Genomic DNA, 16697 nt, shown 5'->3' on the forward strand with positions numbered 1-16697 from the left:
AAATCATAGCGTTAAAACAGTATTTCATCGGGTCAAGTTAAACACGGTTTTCATCGTTAAAGTTGTAAGTTGAAAAATTTTATTTTATTATGAATTTAATTCATAATCAGTCACAAAGTTTCTTATTATTCATAAGCGATATACATGTTTCCGAAGAAATATACAGTTTACAAATAATACAAATATTATTTTCAATAATGGTATAACATTAGCAATAATTAATTAATAAAAAAAAACAGTATTAACAAAAAGGAAGCATTTACATTACTAAGAAAACCACCGGATTATTAGCTTCTAACCGTATAACGATAACGCAATAATGCAATAATTATAAATATGTAATATTACATTGAAAAGTTATGGACTTTAAACAACACAGCTACGTTACTCGAAATAAAATTTAGAAACAAAGTAAAATTTTCATATTTCGCATGACAAATACACTGCATAAATCTAACGTCGAAAATGGATGAAAGAATCCTCTAGGTTTTTCTAGGATTTAATTCTTACTTGTATGTTGAAATATGTAACTTATGTACATGTACATTTAAATACATACACAGTCACTTTTACCGTATGCATCGAACATTTTTACGCAACACGATCAAATTTACAAAACAGAGCATTTATTCAGAATACTTGTCGCGAAATGTTCATTTTTCACTGTTACAAAAGTCATTTTAGCAACAATTTGTTTTTTTCTACGGAGAAGAAAAAAATCATACAAAAACATTGTAATATTTTTAAAAAATATTTCATGGAATGGACTTTTTCCTTTCTTTTTTATATTAAATGACAAATAGAAAATGGTAAAAAACTGAGAAAGTGTAACATTACGGTGGATGATGACGATAAATGTTCAATTCTGTAGAGTTGATCGAACATTAATCGCGATATATTTTCGGCATAATTAATGCTTGTACATTACAATATATTACATATGCGTGTTTGAAAGAAATTGTGTTAATTTTCAAGTATGCGCGAATAAGTACGTCATGGTAGAGAAAAGAAACTGTTTTATAAACAGAACTCTAGAAAAATATCTGCCAGTTACCTACTCGTGAAAATAACATTTTTATCGGTAAATAACACGAATATATCACAAACGAGAAATTATGTCAAAATTCATATTAATTCATCATAGTATAATTCATCGATAGATGAATACGATCTTTGTTTAATTATAGTCTATAACGATCATTTGCGAAGATTATACATGTATACATAGATACGATTATAAACGTTAATCAATGTTTGCCATTATTCCAGCAGCAATACGAGGAATAACGCAGTAACATTAATTTTACAGTCTTATAAAAAGATTCCACATTATCGCGGTATACATATACATACATGATAGTAGACATTTTTATAACTGTTCCAGTTTATCAAATAATGAAATCAATCATTGCAATGTTACGTATAAATATAAAGAATTTCATACTTTCATTCCAAAACTAGACAATCTATTCATAGGTTCAAACAACATATCATTCAGTATCTGTCAGTATCATCTCACATTTCTAACATCATACACTCTACTCTTTCACTCATTGTCAGTTAAACATTATTTACGAAAATCGTCAAAACATTTAAGACAAAGAGAACAGAAGCGTCCGTAAAAAATTTATATTCAATTCTTTGTTCATATACTAGATAACAATCGTTACTATGAAATTAAAGATGTATTGCAGTGTCTTGACTAGCATCCTATACTTACATTATGTAACAAATATATACATACATATTAGTGGTGCGCGGATGTCACGAAACAAAGCTTCGAACCGTTAAGAAATCGATGAGTTCGGGTGGAGCCCGATACATCTCGGGATCGATTTGGGGCGAAGAATATCAAAGCAGTTCGTGATACCTGCACACCCTAGATACATGAAAATGTGTTTCAAAACGACAATAAGAATCGAAACAAGGAAATTCCTTATGCAAAAAGACATAGTTTTTCGGTCGGTTTTCTACTGGTTCCTGGATTTCGCAGAATACATGTATGTATGTATGTATGTATGTGTTTCGTTCTCCTTTCTGCCCTTCGAGACGTGTTATCGCGCATGGTGACGACCGCCCTGGTGCCTTTACACCAAACTGAGACCTACTTGGATCGATTTATTTTCGCACAAGGAATTTACATATTTCGGTTTCTTTTATTGTTTTTAAACACCCTGTGTATACAATATACATATACAGATAGATTACCTACAAGCGCACAATAATAATTTAGAGGGTGAATTTACAGGTGAGAATAAAATTAAAATTGCATTGGAAGATTCGCGTCAGAGTTGTCGATTATACGCGTAAATAATCAAGATTTCATTTAATTTGTTCATTATTAGAGAAGACTGAGAAAAAGTTTACGCAACTTTTTTACCTAGAATTCAATGTTATGTAATATTTTGTTAGAAAATTTTTGGAATTCTCTAGATTCACAAAAAAATGTAAAAACGTTCCATGGTACGCGGTTCGTAATTAAGACGACGCCTTTGATTTTTTCTAAATTTTGTCATGCAACAGTAGAATAGGAGAAGAATGCGGAAAAACGTGATTTTCAAATTCTACTCGATACTACTTACTGCATCGAGAAACACATTGGCACACATTGTTCTCTCTTTAAACGATCCATTGCAAATCGAACTTGGTTTCGAACATTTTTGGCTCCGTTGCTCGACTGCTTGCTCTCTCTCTCTTTGTCTTAATCACAATACTTTCGATCACGATAGTTTCCTTGGAAATGTTGAAGCAAAACAGCTTCAAACTCAATTTCACACCCTTAATTATTGCGTGTACCTATAGATAAATAACTGTATATACATTATTTTTGTACATACATATTACGCCATCGAGTAATTATATAGTTACGTAGTTATTGATAGTGTTCGTAGAATTAATTTCTGATTCTCAATGAAAATATTAAACATCGATTAATATTGCCATTACTTATCGCCTTGTACTCGATCATAGTAGGAAACATCATACTCGATGCAAGTGCATCTTACAGAAATGGATGCTTTCTCGACTGTTAAGTTGCGAACAAGTTGAATGTCAGTCACCAACGCACTCATGGTAGACAATACACTGATATGATAACCGTTATTATTTCTGGCATCAGGGATGCCGATATACATACATCTTTTCCGTCTAGGATAGTTTGGTTAAAACATATTCTGCAAATTGATCGCAACACATTATCCGTAAATCGTTTCTCAATGTTTCTAGCAAATAAGAAAAGATATTTTTCCATCGGAACTAAAGACACAATGAAACGAATATTTAATAGTAAACTCCAATGCCGTAAACTTGTCGGTATTTTGCGCGGTTAATATCGTAGCATCGTAGAAAACTGTAAAGATGTACATACGAGTGTATTCGATATGTGGCTTTTTCTTGAAGGAAAAATTCATTTTCAAACATTCAGCTATCTTTGAGTGTTTATTCAACAGGTCGTCTACCTTGAATCAGTCGTACAAGTATCATAATTTTAATTCTTCGGAATAACGGAAGTCAACGAATTACTTGGTTCGGAACGTTCTCGAGATCACGCGCCTTAAATATGTACCGTTTTTCATCATATACATACATATATGTCTTTAGTTCTGATCGTAAAAGAAATATTTTCTGGTGCTCGTACCTGTCGTAAAACGTGGAATTCCATTAAAAAAACGGTTAAAAGTAATCTCGAACACTCGTACAGAAATAACTTATCCATAATAGAAAATTTAACTTGCACAGGTTCGGTAACCCCTCTAAATCGAACTATCCAAAGCAAAGAATATTTTAATTGGTCCAGAAAATTAAAACGATCGTCATTTGGATCGCTGTGTACCAAATGAAACGAAAATGATAAAAATAGTTTATTTGAAGACATTACGATAGGCCTTTTAATAAATTTAAAATAAACTCCAACTATCGTTGAATTGAAATGAATGGGAAAACTGACGCATACCAATATAAATTTTCACTTTGAATATTATGAAAATTACTTATCAATCAATAATCATAATAATTATTATTATGATTTATTCGAACTACAACATTTTGAACAATCAAAACAACTGGTATGCTATCTCTTAGTGGACCAAGATGCACGAGTACCATCACTTCCAATTGCTTGATTTTGAAGGTCTGTTATCGTTTCTTGTAAAACTTTCTTTCCCCGCAAAAGAATCTGTATATCTTCTCGCGCTGCGATTAAATGTAACTTTATCGTATCGAATTCTTCTTTTATACGCATTAATTTTGCATTTTCTTGCGATAATTTGTCCAGAGTATCAAGACGACGTCGAAGTTCTTCATTGTCCGACTTTAATCGTTGATTGGATTGCCTCAAACTGTTTAATTCTATTTCTCGATTAACATTTTGGATCGTTTGATTATCTGTACTGTTTGATAGCGTCTCGAGAGAATCGCTCGTACTCAACACATTTGCTGGAACCAGAATATTTTGCTTAGCTAAATAACGAAAGGAATTGGAAAAATAAAAATGTTTAAAAACAGGAATCACTATCACTATCACAGTAGCGAAGAACGCCTATAAATAATAATCTATTTTATCGACTAACGTAAAACGAAACGAGTACGTTACGACTACGTATTATTCAGTCATGCTGATTTATAAATCGTCTTTTCTATAAATCATGCTTAATTAAGTGCACATCTATCAATTTGTGATATCATCTGTCAATTCTATTTGACATTACAGTCGAAGAAAAACAGCAAACTGTAAAACTAATTTTCTAATTGCGTTGCGTTGTATCGATGCTCACATTAGAACGATCATCCGAATGCACAGAACAATTATGTAATGTTTAATATTAATCATAAAATAATAAGTAGATCGAGCCCGCTCGCGTATGTAATTTAAAAGCTTGGTGAAAATTCTAGTAGCGTATTAGCGATATCATATTTATCGTATTACGCATACGTGATACGCGTATAAGAAGATAATACAAGATTGTTGAATGTTGTTTACAGCAAATGAAAAGTAAAGAGTAGAAATTAGAAGCGGCGAATAACGAAAAATAACACAATAATATAATCATTTTACATCGTTCCTTACCAACTGGTTCAATATGGAAAACACCGTTATCATCTCTCGCTATTCTAAGCTTGGAAATATTCAGATCTATAGGAATCGGTCCTGGCGAAGTTATATTATTTGGAGGACGATCTTCATTCAATCGCAACGATATACTCTCTAGATATATCTGCAATAAACATAATTTCATGCGTTAACCGGAGGTAAATTTGTTAAAATAACATTGTACGTATGTACCTGCATAGGTATCGGCTTGGGTATAATTTCATCTTCGATCAAGTCTGTAAGTCCAGTTATGGAACTCATCGACAAAGCCATCGTTACGTTAGTAGCCTTAACATCTATTTTATTTTGGAACAAATCCAAAACGCTTTCTTTATCGTGCACATCGATATTGCAACCATCTATTTCTTGCTGGGTAATATTACTTTGGTACTGGGACGAATGAACTTTTTTGTGAATCGTGCTTTGGCTCGCTCGAGACAGATTATACGAATCTGATTTTGATTTTAAATCATGATCCAAACGTAGCTTAACGCACGATCTACAGTTCGAATCGGAAGGTAATTCAACCCAACCTCTAGATCGTGCACTGAATTTTGTCTAATAAAGAAAGAACGTTAAAAACGATATTTAGTTTTGTATGTAGAAAAAGAAACGTAGGGAATTTTTTTTAAATTTACCACAAGAACATTAAACGCGATACATCGTAACAGAATGTTTCGGTTTGCGTGATAGATTTGAAAAAAATTCCAATTGCTAACATTTTTGATAAATTTAAGATCCTACAACACAAGTACAAGTTCTACTAATCGATATTCACACGTAAGATAGAGACCTACAGATCGGCTCATCAAATCAGATTCTGTAAAGAAAACCACACAACTCCACCCGCCGTCCGTTAACGTTATTCTGTATTATTAGTACTCAATTTTTTTATTTAACAGTTGAAAAAATGTCGTATGTGAAATTTCAGAAAAGAAATAATAGATTTGGAAAAGTTGACAGAGGAAGCTCGTTAAGAATTCACAGTTATAAAATGCTCAACTATACTCTAGACGCGTAGTAGGCATACGTGTATCAGAGCTCTTACACAGCTGTCGTTTTAAAATAGACTTGGCCAACATTTACATTTACATTTTCCGTTGCGTGATTTCTAACATTTTTCTAATTAAGATTGTTAACAATAATACGTGTATCAGACTTGTATAACAGTAACATAATTTACTAAAAGAAATATATGTGCAACGAAACATATGCATTACAAGGCATCTAACACAAACAAATATATGAATATTTTGCCAATACCTTCCTCTTGACCTGCCACAAGTGCCACATAAAAACATTCACAAGAGAAGGAGACGCAGGAGAGGCATGCAAAAAAGTTAAAAGACAAATATTTTATAGATATATATATATATATGTATGTATGCATGTATGTATGTATGTATGTATGCATAGTATAGTATAAAATGGTTGTAACGTATGCGATTTCAAGCTAAAAAGAAAAATTTAAAACTTTCTCGTGACATAGACGGAGTTAGTATAAAAAGTTAGTCGGTAATTTGAAATATAATTGTATAAAAAAGAATCGATCGTTAATCGAATACCGTGAATGTTTTAAAACCCGATACTGAAAGCACTCGGATAAAATGCAATGGAAATTTAAAGGCGATACTTTCTATAAAGAATAAATTTTTAAACTCATTGCTCAAAAGAAATATAATTTTTTACACTGTAAAAAGCAATTTGTGTAGTATACAAGTAGACTTGGAATTTTCTAAAGAAATACTAAAGTACGATACAATATCAATTACAGAGACTTTGAAAATTTGTATATTTTGATGTGTTAGTTAAATGAAAAATAGCATAATCGTATGCCATCAACGGCCAAAAAGTTATGATTACTACCGAAGCATATTTACCTTACCTGAAATTCATCCCATGGAATAGACGAACATTCATCATTGGCAACATTAGTAACTTGGACTTTAATGGTAGACGCATATCCAGAAGATTGTTGTATAAATTCAACTTTGGACAATTTAAAAGTTACCATAGATACCTAAGAAAGAATTGTAGTTGATCGAGCTGAATTCGTATCGAAATGTTGGAGCAATTACAAAACACTCAACAACTTACAATATCTTTTCGTTTACACACGCTATCCATGGATTTCTCACTTTGAGTATCAGGAGTTTCTTCGACTACTTCACTAGCCTCCTCTACCGCTGTTATTCTAATCGTATTATCGACAGCAAACATCGCATCCAATTTCTCTTGATCTTGAAGACTAACAAAGACATAATTCTCACAATCAGAACTAACGTCGCTTCTTATAGATACCGTATCGCTGCTACCATCTTCCGGAGACGCCTTCAGAGCCGAATCAATCGACGTCATTAAATTACTGAAACCCTTTTTCATAGATGAAAAACCGACGTTGAAATTATTCGGAATGAACGGTGTATTGGACGAGGAATCTCCTTTACTATGTTTATGCGTAGATTCCGGAGCATATCGCACAGTCGGTAATGCTCTTTCTTCTTCTATGCCAATGCACTGTTTCTCACGGGTCGTCGTGTTTCCTAACATTTGCTGATCGTGTTTATTACCGCCATTCTGCTTAAACGTAACAACAGTTTGAGTCGGATTAACAGAATGTACGAAATCCATCGATAACATCGACGATACTTCACTTTGCGGCGTCGTTACGTCATTACTTATATTAATTCTTTTACCGCTAGAATCAGCTCGTTCCGTGTTAGTTTGCCACGGGGTAGACGAACTCACGATCTCATCGACTATACTGGAGGAATCAGGCATGACCGATTCTAAATCTCCTCCAGAGTTTTCTTTACCGGGAGTATGCGATGGCATGACAAAAGTCACTTCTAGTTGCGGTATTAGCGCGCCAATAATAACCGAATTATCTGAATCAACTTTGAACATTTTATTGGAATCGATGGTCAGGTAGGTTGCCATCTCTGACAAAACTTCCGATAATCTCAATAAAAACAAATATTGATAATGATTTATTTGTACGCTAACTAAATTGCTTACGTACGCAAGAGCATGAATATCAGCGATCGAAGATTTTTCGGAATCCGATGGCTTCACCGATACGTAACACCATAAAGTTAAAGGGAATGCATCAAGAAACGGCACAGGACGATTCTGTCCAACCGCGCGAGCGCCAAAGAAATCTCCCCAAACAGGTTCCAAATTACAACACCACACATCTTTAGCTTCCGTCCATAAAAGTTCTCGATGTAATTGACGAGTTAATTCATTAACAGAATTACTAGTGAAATTGGGTGGTGGGTAGCGAATATTATCGGTGGCTAAAACAAATATAGTCTGTTAAATAGGAAAAATGACAGGTGGTATATGTATGATATTAGAAATATCAGGTAAAGTATTTACCCGCACAATGCGCCAAGAATTTGTCCGTTACAACGTGAAAATCGTTTGGTTTATTTGGAAATTCCGTACCAAAAAACATCTGACCCATTTGAAAAGCGTTTAAACATTGCGCTAAATCTGCTCTCGACGATCTTTCCGTCGAACGAACATTCGTTATCGATGCTCTCGCAGTCTGAATATACAAAGACTTTGGCCTGTCTTTTTGATTCGGATAATCCTGTTGACTTTCAAAAACTATCTGAAAATAGTAGTAATCGCATCATAAAATAATCACACATGAAACACACGTTTATACTCGGACACCACTTACTCTTGGAAGTATGGCTTCAATTTTCACATCAAAGTACATAAAGTTAGTGGAAGCGTGCGTCGTTTGCGTATCATTATTCATTAAAGACTGATATAAGTTTAGTAGAAAAGAATTAAACCATAAACAGGTACAAACATCGAAGTTTACTTGAATAGGATTTAGTTGTACGTAAAATTTTGGCGGCGGCACTAAACGATTAAAATATGGTTTTAATTTATAATGGAATTTTATTAAAAAATAAGAAACAGTAAAAAGAACGGTTATACGTTTACCTACATGGAAACGTAATATCTCCAGGATAATAGTAATACGTAAATTCAGCATGAAGAATCGTTACATCTTCCGGGACACAGAACCTGTCTCTTTCGCCTGACCAAAAAGATGAAAAAGTATTTTAGGAAAGAGCACGATAGAAGTATAATTATGGAAAAATTGTTCAATACCATACATGCAGTATAACTATACTCTACATATACGTATAGAGGAGGGTGTTTACTACGTGCGCGCTTACTCTACGTGCGAGAATAAGTCGAAAGAAAGGAATAACATTTTTCCGTTCGAAGCATCGTTTAGAATAAAATGGAGTTTGAAAGTTGTTCGATAAGGGCGATAAGTTATTTATTTTTTCGACTTATTTTCGCACGTGGAATCACCTCTGTCCGCTCGACGATGGTACACCACCCTGTATAATCGTCGTTAGAAGCGTTTCGCGTCGAGTTATATATTAATGCTGTCTTTGCTAACGGAGATTATACGAAGGAACAATAACATAGCAGAAACAACGGAACTCGTAAAACACAAAAGCGCGATTTATATTTAACATTTCTAATTAAATAATAATAATAATAATATAGGTACGCTACAACTATTAATAATTTATACCTGTTGCATGTTTTTTCCTTGTCGGAGCTGTGCAATTTTTAAACGAAACGATTATTGATACCATACAAGGAGAAATATTGTGCGAAAATGATTGAAAAAAAAGTTTACGAAATAAATTTATCGACGCGTTATAATATTTCTATGTATATACCTGTAACGAACTCTTTCGGTATAGGATTGCGAGACGTGGTCGTTACTTTGAACAAAGTGAAGTCATCGATTCTTATTATAATACACGTCGTCATCAATTTAGCGAGCTGTTCCAAAATATAATTTTTCACAGGATTACCACTGGGATGTTGCGATTTTGTTTGCTCGTGAGAGGTTGCATTCGGAGCTTGATTACCTTTCTCGAAATTTTCTCCCGAATCTTTCGTATTGCTAACTACACGGAAAGAAAAAATTTTACAACGTTACGGTCATACGTTCGTACGTTCGGGTACATTTTGACAAGTTACATTTACTATCGTCCGAAATATATACCTGTAACATTTCCCTGGCTTCTGGTCAAAGGCGAATGCTGCGTTCTACCAGAATCGATGAGATCCATAAACTGACTTCGAAACGAACTTAACGATTGCTGCAACCATTGACTGTGAGGCGTAGCGTTCTCCCTGTATTTAGCCCAATGTTTCCGATCAGCCATCGCCAAATGATACGGATAATAATCAATTTGAAACCTGACCAACGAAAGTTTCAGCGCAGCACCATCTTTTAAATCAGGATGGGAGGACCTACCATCTAGTTACAAAAGCGGACGAAACGCGTTAGATCGGCCGACTATTAGAACTAGCAACGACGAAAGTTTTAGATTTACTTACTGCCAGGATCGTCGCACAAATGCAAATCAATTCTTTGACAAAGGAAATGATAAGAGGTTTCTACGACATCGTATTTGGTGAATATTTTTGAAATAACGGTATCATATTCGTTTTTTTTTGTCGATTGTTGAGATACTTGTGCTTGATACTCTGGCAATACCTTAAATTAAAAATTGAAAGTAACAGATAGGATTAAAAGACGGTAGAGATGTTAATTTGAACCGTATATATTTAGAAACCTCTAATTTTCTAGCGGCTTTAGTTTTACGTTCTAGAATCGTAGCTTTTTCCACGAGACCACCCAACGAGTCGATAAAATGTAGCGCCGCCTTCAACTGCGAATCCGTTAAAACCCATAGAAGGTCGTCCAATATAAGAATCAGTCTGGACCCCATAACGAAACAATCTAAAATAAATATATCGCGTTACGCTATCGTATTATTTTGACAAGTATAGAAAATGTAGACGGATGAAAATGTAAACCTGATATTCTTTTCTTGATAGTAATTCGGCATCTCGCACGATTCGTAAGCAAACGTAACGGCGTAAGATTCTTATCTTTAGTACTTTGTGCTTCTATTCTAACCGTTTGCCATTCCAGTTCTTTAAAAATAAGTAACTGTCCGCGAGCCGGATCTTTCAGTCTGGTCGTTATTAGGTCGCAACGTTGCCACGACGCAGACTTTGACTCGACGACGATATGATTCATCTAAAAGAAGAGTTAGTTTGGATAACCATCATGGTGAAAGTAATTTCTGAACGCTAGACGAATACGAGAATAAAGTTTAACAAGAAATGGATAGTAATTATACCTGAACAGAAGCAATAAACGCAGGACTTTTAAACGTAACCGACACGGTATTAACAGACATCGTTATACCATCGATCACTTTGTGTATAAAAGAATACTTTGTAGGGCCTACGTACGAAGACAATCCTTGCATAGAAGATAAGTTTCTTAAGTCTTCGCACGTTTCTACTTCTATATGAACTTGATCCAAACTCTGTAAATAAAAAAAAACCAAGTTTTAATATCAACGCGAGAATAATATTAATATCGTTTAAAATTTCATCGCAACTACATTTATTTGATCGAAAATTTACGTAGAATAAAGAAACACTCGAAGAAATTAATATACGAAAATTTCTGTTTCGTATTATATAGTAGGTATATACTTGTAGATATTTACCAAAAAAATAGGAACGCTTCTTAGTTTGGTCCATTGTATACGAAAGGAAACTTTATTACACCAAGCATTGGTTAATCTGAGCCAGGACGGCAACTCTAACAAATCCGTTAAAACGGTTTCATCAAGCTCCAAATTTGTCAGTTCACCTTCCCCTTTAAACGTACTTAGATTTATTTTATCAACCGACAGATTCTTGGTAAACCTATAAATTTATAGAAAATGGTCGAACGAACATTATATTCGTAATATAATAAAATATCACGGTCTTTTTAACAATAAAGTTCGTACGCGCGCCTAAACTAGAACGTAACATATCGTAACACGTATAGCGCAGACACAATAACAAAAGACGGACCGAAGCGTTATAAAAACGTAAGATTTCGTTATCTTTGAAACCGTCGTGTTAACAAGTGGAAACGAAAATAACCTAATGGCAATAATATCAACGAATCAATACGTTAAATGAAATTAGCCACGATTAGAAACATATCTGTTGAAATTAACGAAGGGCGATAAAATTTCTTAACAGCGTATTAAGCTTAAGGTAGAACGAATACGTTTAACAATCGAACCATGTAAATACCTCGACAGATATTTCAATAATTGTTTCTTTAATAACGACACCATTTTCTACTACTTTCAATTAGTTTCTACAACGTCTAACGTGCTCTTGGACGTGGTTAATTGGACACTGTATATTTTCACTCAACTAAAATTCGTTCGTACATGCCACGACAATATGACAAGAGACAAGTACGAAGATCACCGAGGAGTTGATAGATAACTGTAGATAGGTATCTTCCAAGGTTCAAGCGGGGCATTGTGCAGCGTCACCTGTTTCTTGCCACCAAGAATTACACAGGAGGGAGAGGAAGCTAATTCGAAATCAATTTTCTTCTCGAGCACATACGCATTACTCGAATAGAAATTTCCAAGGTAATCATTCTTCGCTAAAATGCGCGTTTAAAACGTAATTTAATAGATTATTTAAAACGCGTATCATTGGCATCGGGGTTAGGAACGCGAGTCACGAAAAAGCATCGCTACTAACATCTATTATATACATTGTCCGTGCTTGTAGTTAAACGTCACGAAAAAAGCATCAAGTGCAACGTCTATTACGTATTTCGTCTATGCTCCTATGCACGTTAGATGGAAATAAAAATGTAAAATTATCATTTATTAATAGAATTGGTAATCGGTATATATTGTTTCGTTAGTTTCCATGAATTTTATCTAAAATAAATTTTCGTCGATGGATACTTGTTGGTTGATTTTCCGAACCATTACATTATATCATTTAATTTTGCAAGTCTCGGTTCCATCCGTCTCTCGAGTTTGGCTATTAATTTACTTCGATTTAGTCGTATCGTACAGTCAGTTTCGGCCAGGGAGCCAGCAATGTCACAACTATCATTACATTCAGCAAGGGTTTCGAAAAGCATCTCAAGGTTTAGATTGTTTAACAACCGCCCCGTTGCAGCTATCATCAGTATTCTTTCCAACGGCGTAATACTTCGTGCACGAATAGAACGACTGCATGTCCTTATTGAACACCTGACGCAAACCTTGTACAACCAATCCCTTCAGTTGCAACCCCTTCCAGACTTAACCCTTTACGGTTAAAATTGGGCTAGGAGGCTCGGACTGCAGAGCCCTCACTACACCTAACCCTTTCAGCCCTAACCCCTTCCAGACCTAACCTTCTGCGGTTAGGACTGGGTTGGGGGTTTGGACTGCAGGTCCAATTCACCTTACACTTAACCCCTTCAGCCCTAACCCTTTCCAGACCTAACCTTCTGCGGTTAGGACATGGTTGGGGGTTCGGCCTGCAGTCATAGCCCACCTTACACTTAACCCCTTCAGTCCTAACCCCTTCCAGACCTAACCATCTATGGTTAAGACTGGGTTGGGGGTTCGGACTGTAGTCATAACCCACCTTACACTTAACCCCTTCAGTCCTAACCCCTTCCAGACCTAACCATCTATGGTTAAGACTGGGTTGGGGGTTCGGCCTGCAGTCATAGCCCACCTTACACTTAACCCCTTCAGTCCTAACCCCTTCCAGACCTAACCATCTATGGTTAAGACTGGGTTGGGGGTTCGGACTGTAGTCATAACCCACCCTACACTTAACCCCTTCAGTCCTAACCCCTTCCAGACCTAACCATCTATGGTTAAGACTGGGTTGGGGGTTCGGACTGCAATCTTAACCCACCTTACACATAACCCCGTCCAGTCCTAACCCCTTCCAGACCTAACCATCTGTGGTTAGGACTGGGTGGGGGGGTTCGGACTGCAGACCTAATCCCACCCTATACTAAACCCACCCAGACCCAACCTTTCATAGGTTTATGATAGGTCTGGGTTAGATCTGGGGGTTGGGCCCCAGGGTTAGGTCTGAGTCGGGCCCTATGGTTAGGTCTGGGTCGGGCCCCAAGGTTGGGCCCCGTGGGTTAGGTTTGGGTTGGGCCCTAGGGTTAGGTTTGGGTCGGGCCCCAAGGTTGGGCCCCGTGGGTTAGGTTTGGGTTGGGCCCTAGGGTTAGGTCTGGGTCGGGCCCTAGGGTTGGGTCCTATGGGTTAGGTCTGGGGGTTGGGCCCCAGGGTTCGGTCTGGTTTGGGCTCTATGGTTAGGTCTGGGTCGGGCCCTAGGGTTGGGTCCTATGGGGGGGGGGGTCTGGGGGTTGGGCCCCAGGGTTCGGTCTGGTTTGGGTCCTACGGTTAGGTCTGGTTTGGGTCCTACGGTTAGGTCTGGTTTGGGTCCTACGGTTAGGTCTGGTTTGGGTCCTACGGTTAGGTCTGGTTTGGGTCCTACGGTTAGGTCTGGTTTGGGTCCTACGGTTAGGTCTGGTTTGGGTCCTACGGTTAGGTCTGGTTTGGGTCCTACGGTTAGGTCTGGTTTGGGTCCTACGGTTAGGTCTGGTTTGGGTCCTACGGTTAGGTCTGGTTTGGGTCCTACGGTTAGGTCTGGTTTGGGTCCTACGGTTAGGTCTGGTTTGGGTCCTACGGTTAGGTCTGGTTTGGGTCCTACGGTTAGGTCTGGTTTGGGTCCTACGGTTAGGTCTGGTTTGGGTCCTACGGTTAGGTCTGGTTTGGGTCCTACGGTTAGGTCTGGTTTGGGTCCTACGGTTAGGTCTGGTTTGGGTCCTACGGTTAGGTCTGGTTTGGGTCCTACGGTTAGGTCTGGTTTGGGTCCTACGGTTAGGTCTGGTTTGGGTCCTACGGTTAGGTCTGGTTTGGGTCCTACGGTTAGGTCTGGTTTGGGTCCTACGGTTAGGTCTGGTTTGGGTCCTACGGTTAGGTCTGGTTTGGGTCCTACGGTTAGGTCTGGTTTGGGTCCTACGGTTAGGTCTGGTTTGGGTCCTACGGTTAGGTCTGGTTTGGGTCCTACGGTTAGGTCTGGTTTGGGTCCTACGGTTAGGTCTGGTTTGGGTCCTACGGTTAGGTCTGGTTTGGGTCCTACGGTTAGGTCTGGTTTGGGTCCTACGGTTAGGTCTGGTTTGGGTCCTACGGTTAGGTCTGGTTTGGGTCCTACGGTTAGGTCTGGTTTGGGTCCTACGGTTAGGTCTGGTTTGGGTCCTACGGTTAGGTCTGGTTTGGGTCCTACGGTTAGGTCTGGTTTGGGTCCTACGGTTAGGTCTGGTTTGGGTCCTACGGTTAGGTCTGGTTTGGGTCCTACGGTTAGGTCTGGTTTGGGTCCTACGGTTAGGTCTGGTTTGGGTCCTACGGTTAGGTCTGGTTTGGGTCCTACGGTTAGGTCTGGTTTGGGTCCTACGGTTAGGTCTGGTTTGGGTCCTAGGGTTAGGTCTGGGTTGGGTCTGGGTTAGGTCTGGGTTAGGTCTGGGTTAGGTCTGGGTTAGGTCTGGGTTAGGTCTGGGTTAGGTCTGGGTTAGGTCTGGGTTAGGTCTGGGTTAGGTCTGGGTTAGGTCTGGGTTAGGTCTGGGTTAGGTCTGGGTTAGGTCTGGGTTAGGTCTGGGTTAGGTCTGGGTTAGGTCTGGGTTAGGTCTGGGTTAGGTCTGGGTTAGGTCTGGGTTAGGTCTGGGTTAGGTCTGGGTTAGGTCTGGGTTAGGTCTGGGTTAGGTCTGGGTTAGGTCTGGGTTAGGTCTGGGTTAGGTCTGGGTTAGGTCTGGGTTAGGTCTGGGTTAGGTCTGGGTTAGGTCTGGGTTAGGTCTGGGTTAGGTCTGGGTTAGGTCTGGGTTAGGTCTGGGTTAGGTCTGGGTTAGGTCTGGGTTAGGTCTGGGTTAGGTCTGGGTTAGGTCTGGGTTAGGTCTGGGTTAGGTCTGGGTTAGGTCTGGGTTAGGTCTGGGTTAGGTCTGGGTTAGGTCTGGGTTAGGTCTGGGTTAGGTCTGGGTTAGGTCTGGGTTAGGTCTGGGTTAGGTCTGGGTTAGGTCTGGGTTAGGTCTGGGTTAGGTCTGGGTTAGGTCTGGGTTAGGTCTGGGTTAGGTCTGGGTTAGGTCTGGGTTAGGTCTGGGTTAGGTCTGGGTTAGGTCTGGGTTAGGTCTGGGTTAGGTCTGGGTTAGGTCTGGGTTAGGTCTGGGTTAGGTCTGGGTTAGGTCTGGGTTAGGTCTGGGTTAGGTCTGGGTTAGGTCTGGGTTAGGTCTGGGTTAGGTCTGGGTTAGGTCTGGGTTAGGTCTGGGTTAGGTCTGGGTTAGGTCTGGGTTAGGTCTGGGTTAGGTCTGGGTTAGGTCTGGGTTAGGTCTGGGTTAGGTCTGGGTTAGGTCTGGGTTAGGTCTGGGTTAGGTCTGGGTTAGGTCTGGGTTAGGTCTGGGTTAGGTCTGGGTTAGGTCTGGGTTAGGTCTGGGTTAGGTCTGGGTTAGGTCTGGGTTAGGTCTGGGTTAGGTCTGGGTTAGGTCTGGGTTAGGTCTGGGTTAGGTCTGGGTTAGGTCTGGGTTAGGTCTGGGTTAGGTCTGGGTTAGGTCTGGGTTAGGTCTGGGTTAGGTCTGGGTTAGGTCTGGGTTAGGTCTGGGTTAGGTCTGGGTTAGGTCTGGGTTAGGTCTGGGTTAGGTCTGGGTTAGGTCTGGGTT

General features: G+C 38.5%; 1 protein-coding gene across 6 annotated transcripts; it reads right to left on the bottom strand.

The window, feature by feature from the left end:
- Positions 1–47: 47 nt before the first annotated feature.
- On the bottom strand, positions 48–12435 carry LOC143349255 (bridge-like lipid transfer protein family member 3B). 6 transcript variants are annotated; one of them, XR_013080880.1, is made up of 19 exons: positions 12257–12435; positions 11674–11875; positions 11296–11487; positions 10967–11192; positions 10723–10889; positions 10484–10643; positions 10146–10403; positions 9814–10047; positions 9663–9689; positions 9057–9149; positions 8781–8968; positions 8471–8708; positions 7187–8388; positions 6975–7109; positions 6353–6364; positions 5282–5647; positions 5066–5213; positions 3638–4434; positions 48–3173 (listed from the first exon to the last, which is right to left on the bottom strand). XR_013080880.1 is itself a non-coding variant. In XM_076780349.1 (18 exons), exons 1-18 carry the CDS (start codon positions 12298–12300, stop codon positions 4070–4072), a joined length of 4257 nt encoding a protein of 1418 aa, XP_076636464.1. In that variant the 5' UTR covers positions 12301–12435; the 3' UTR covers positions 48–4069. The 6 variants fall into 6 exon arrangements, 4 of the variants coding, with proteins under 4 accessions (XP_076636464.1, XP_076636466.1, XP_076636465.1 ...); XR_013080881.1 differs by having other exon boundaries at positions 48–2796; positions 2869–4434; XM_076780349.1 differs by having other exon boundaries at positions 48–4434.
- Positions 12436–16697: the final 4262 nt, after the last annotated feature.

The sequence above is a fragment of the Colletes latitarsis genome, chromosome 13, assembly GCF_051014445.1.
Source record: "Colletes latitarsis isolate SP2378_abdomen chromosome 13, iyColLati1, whole genome shotgun sequence".
Lineage (NCBI taxonomy): Eukaryota > Metazoa > Arthropoda > Insecta > Hymenoptera > Colletidae > Colletes > Colletes latitarsis.

What these genes read in the sequence shown, in the direction of transcription:
- LOC143349255 (XM_076780349.1), bottom strand. Translation starts at nt 12,300, where the DNA reads ATGGTGTCGTTATTAAAGAAACAATTATTGAAATATCTGTCGAG. An exon ending in TTATTGAAATATCTGTCGAG is followed by an intron (nt 11,876 to 12,256) that starts GTATTTACATGG and finishes ATAAATTTATAG; the next exon opens with GTTTACCAAGAATCTGTCGG. An exon ending in TGGAGATATTACGTTTCCAT is followed by an intron (nt 8,969 to 9,056) that starts GTAGGTAAACGT and finishes TTAATCGTTTAG; the next exon opens with TGCCGCCGCCAAAATTTTAC.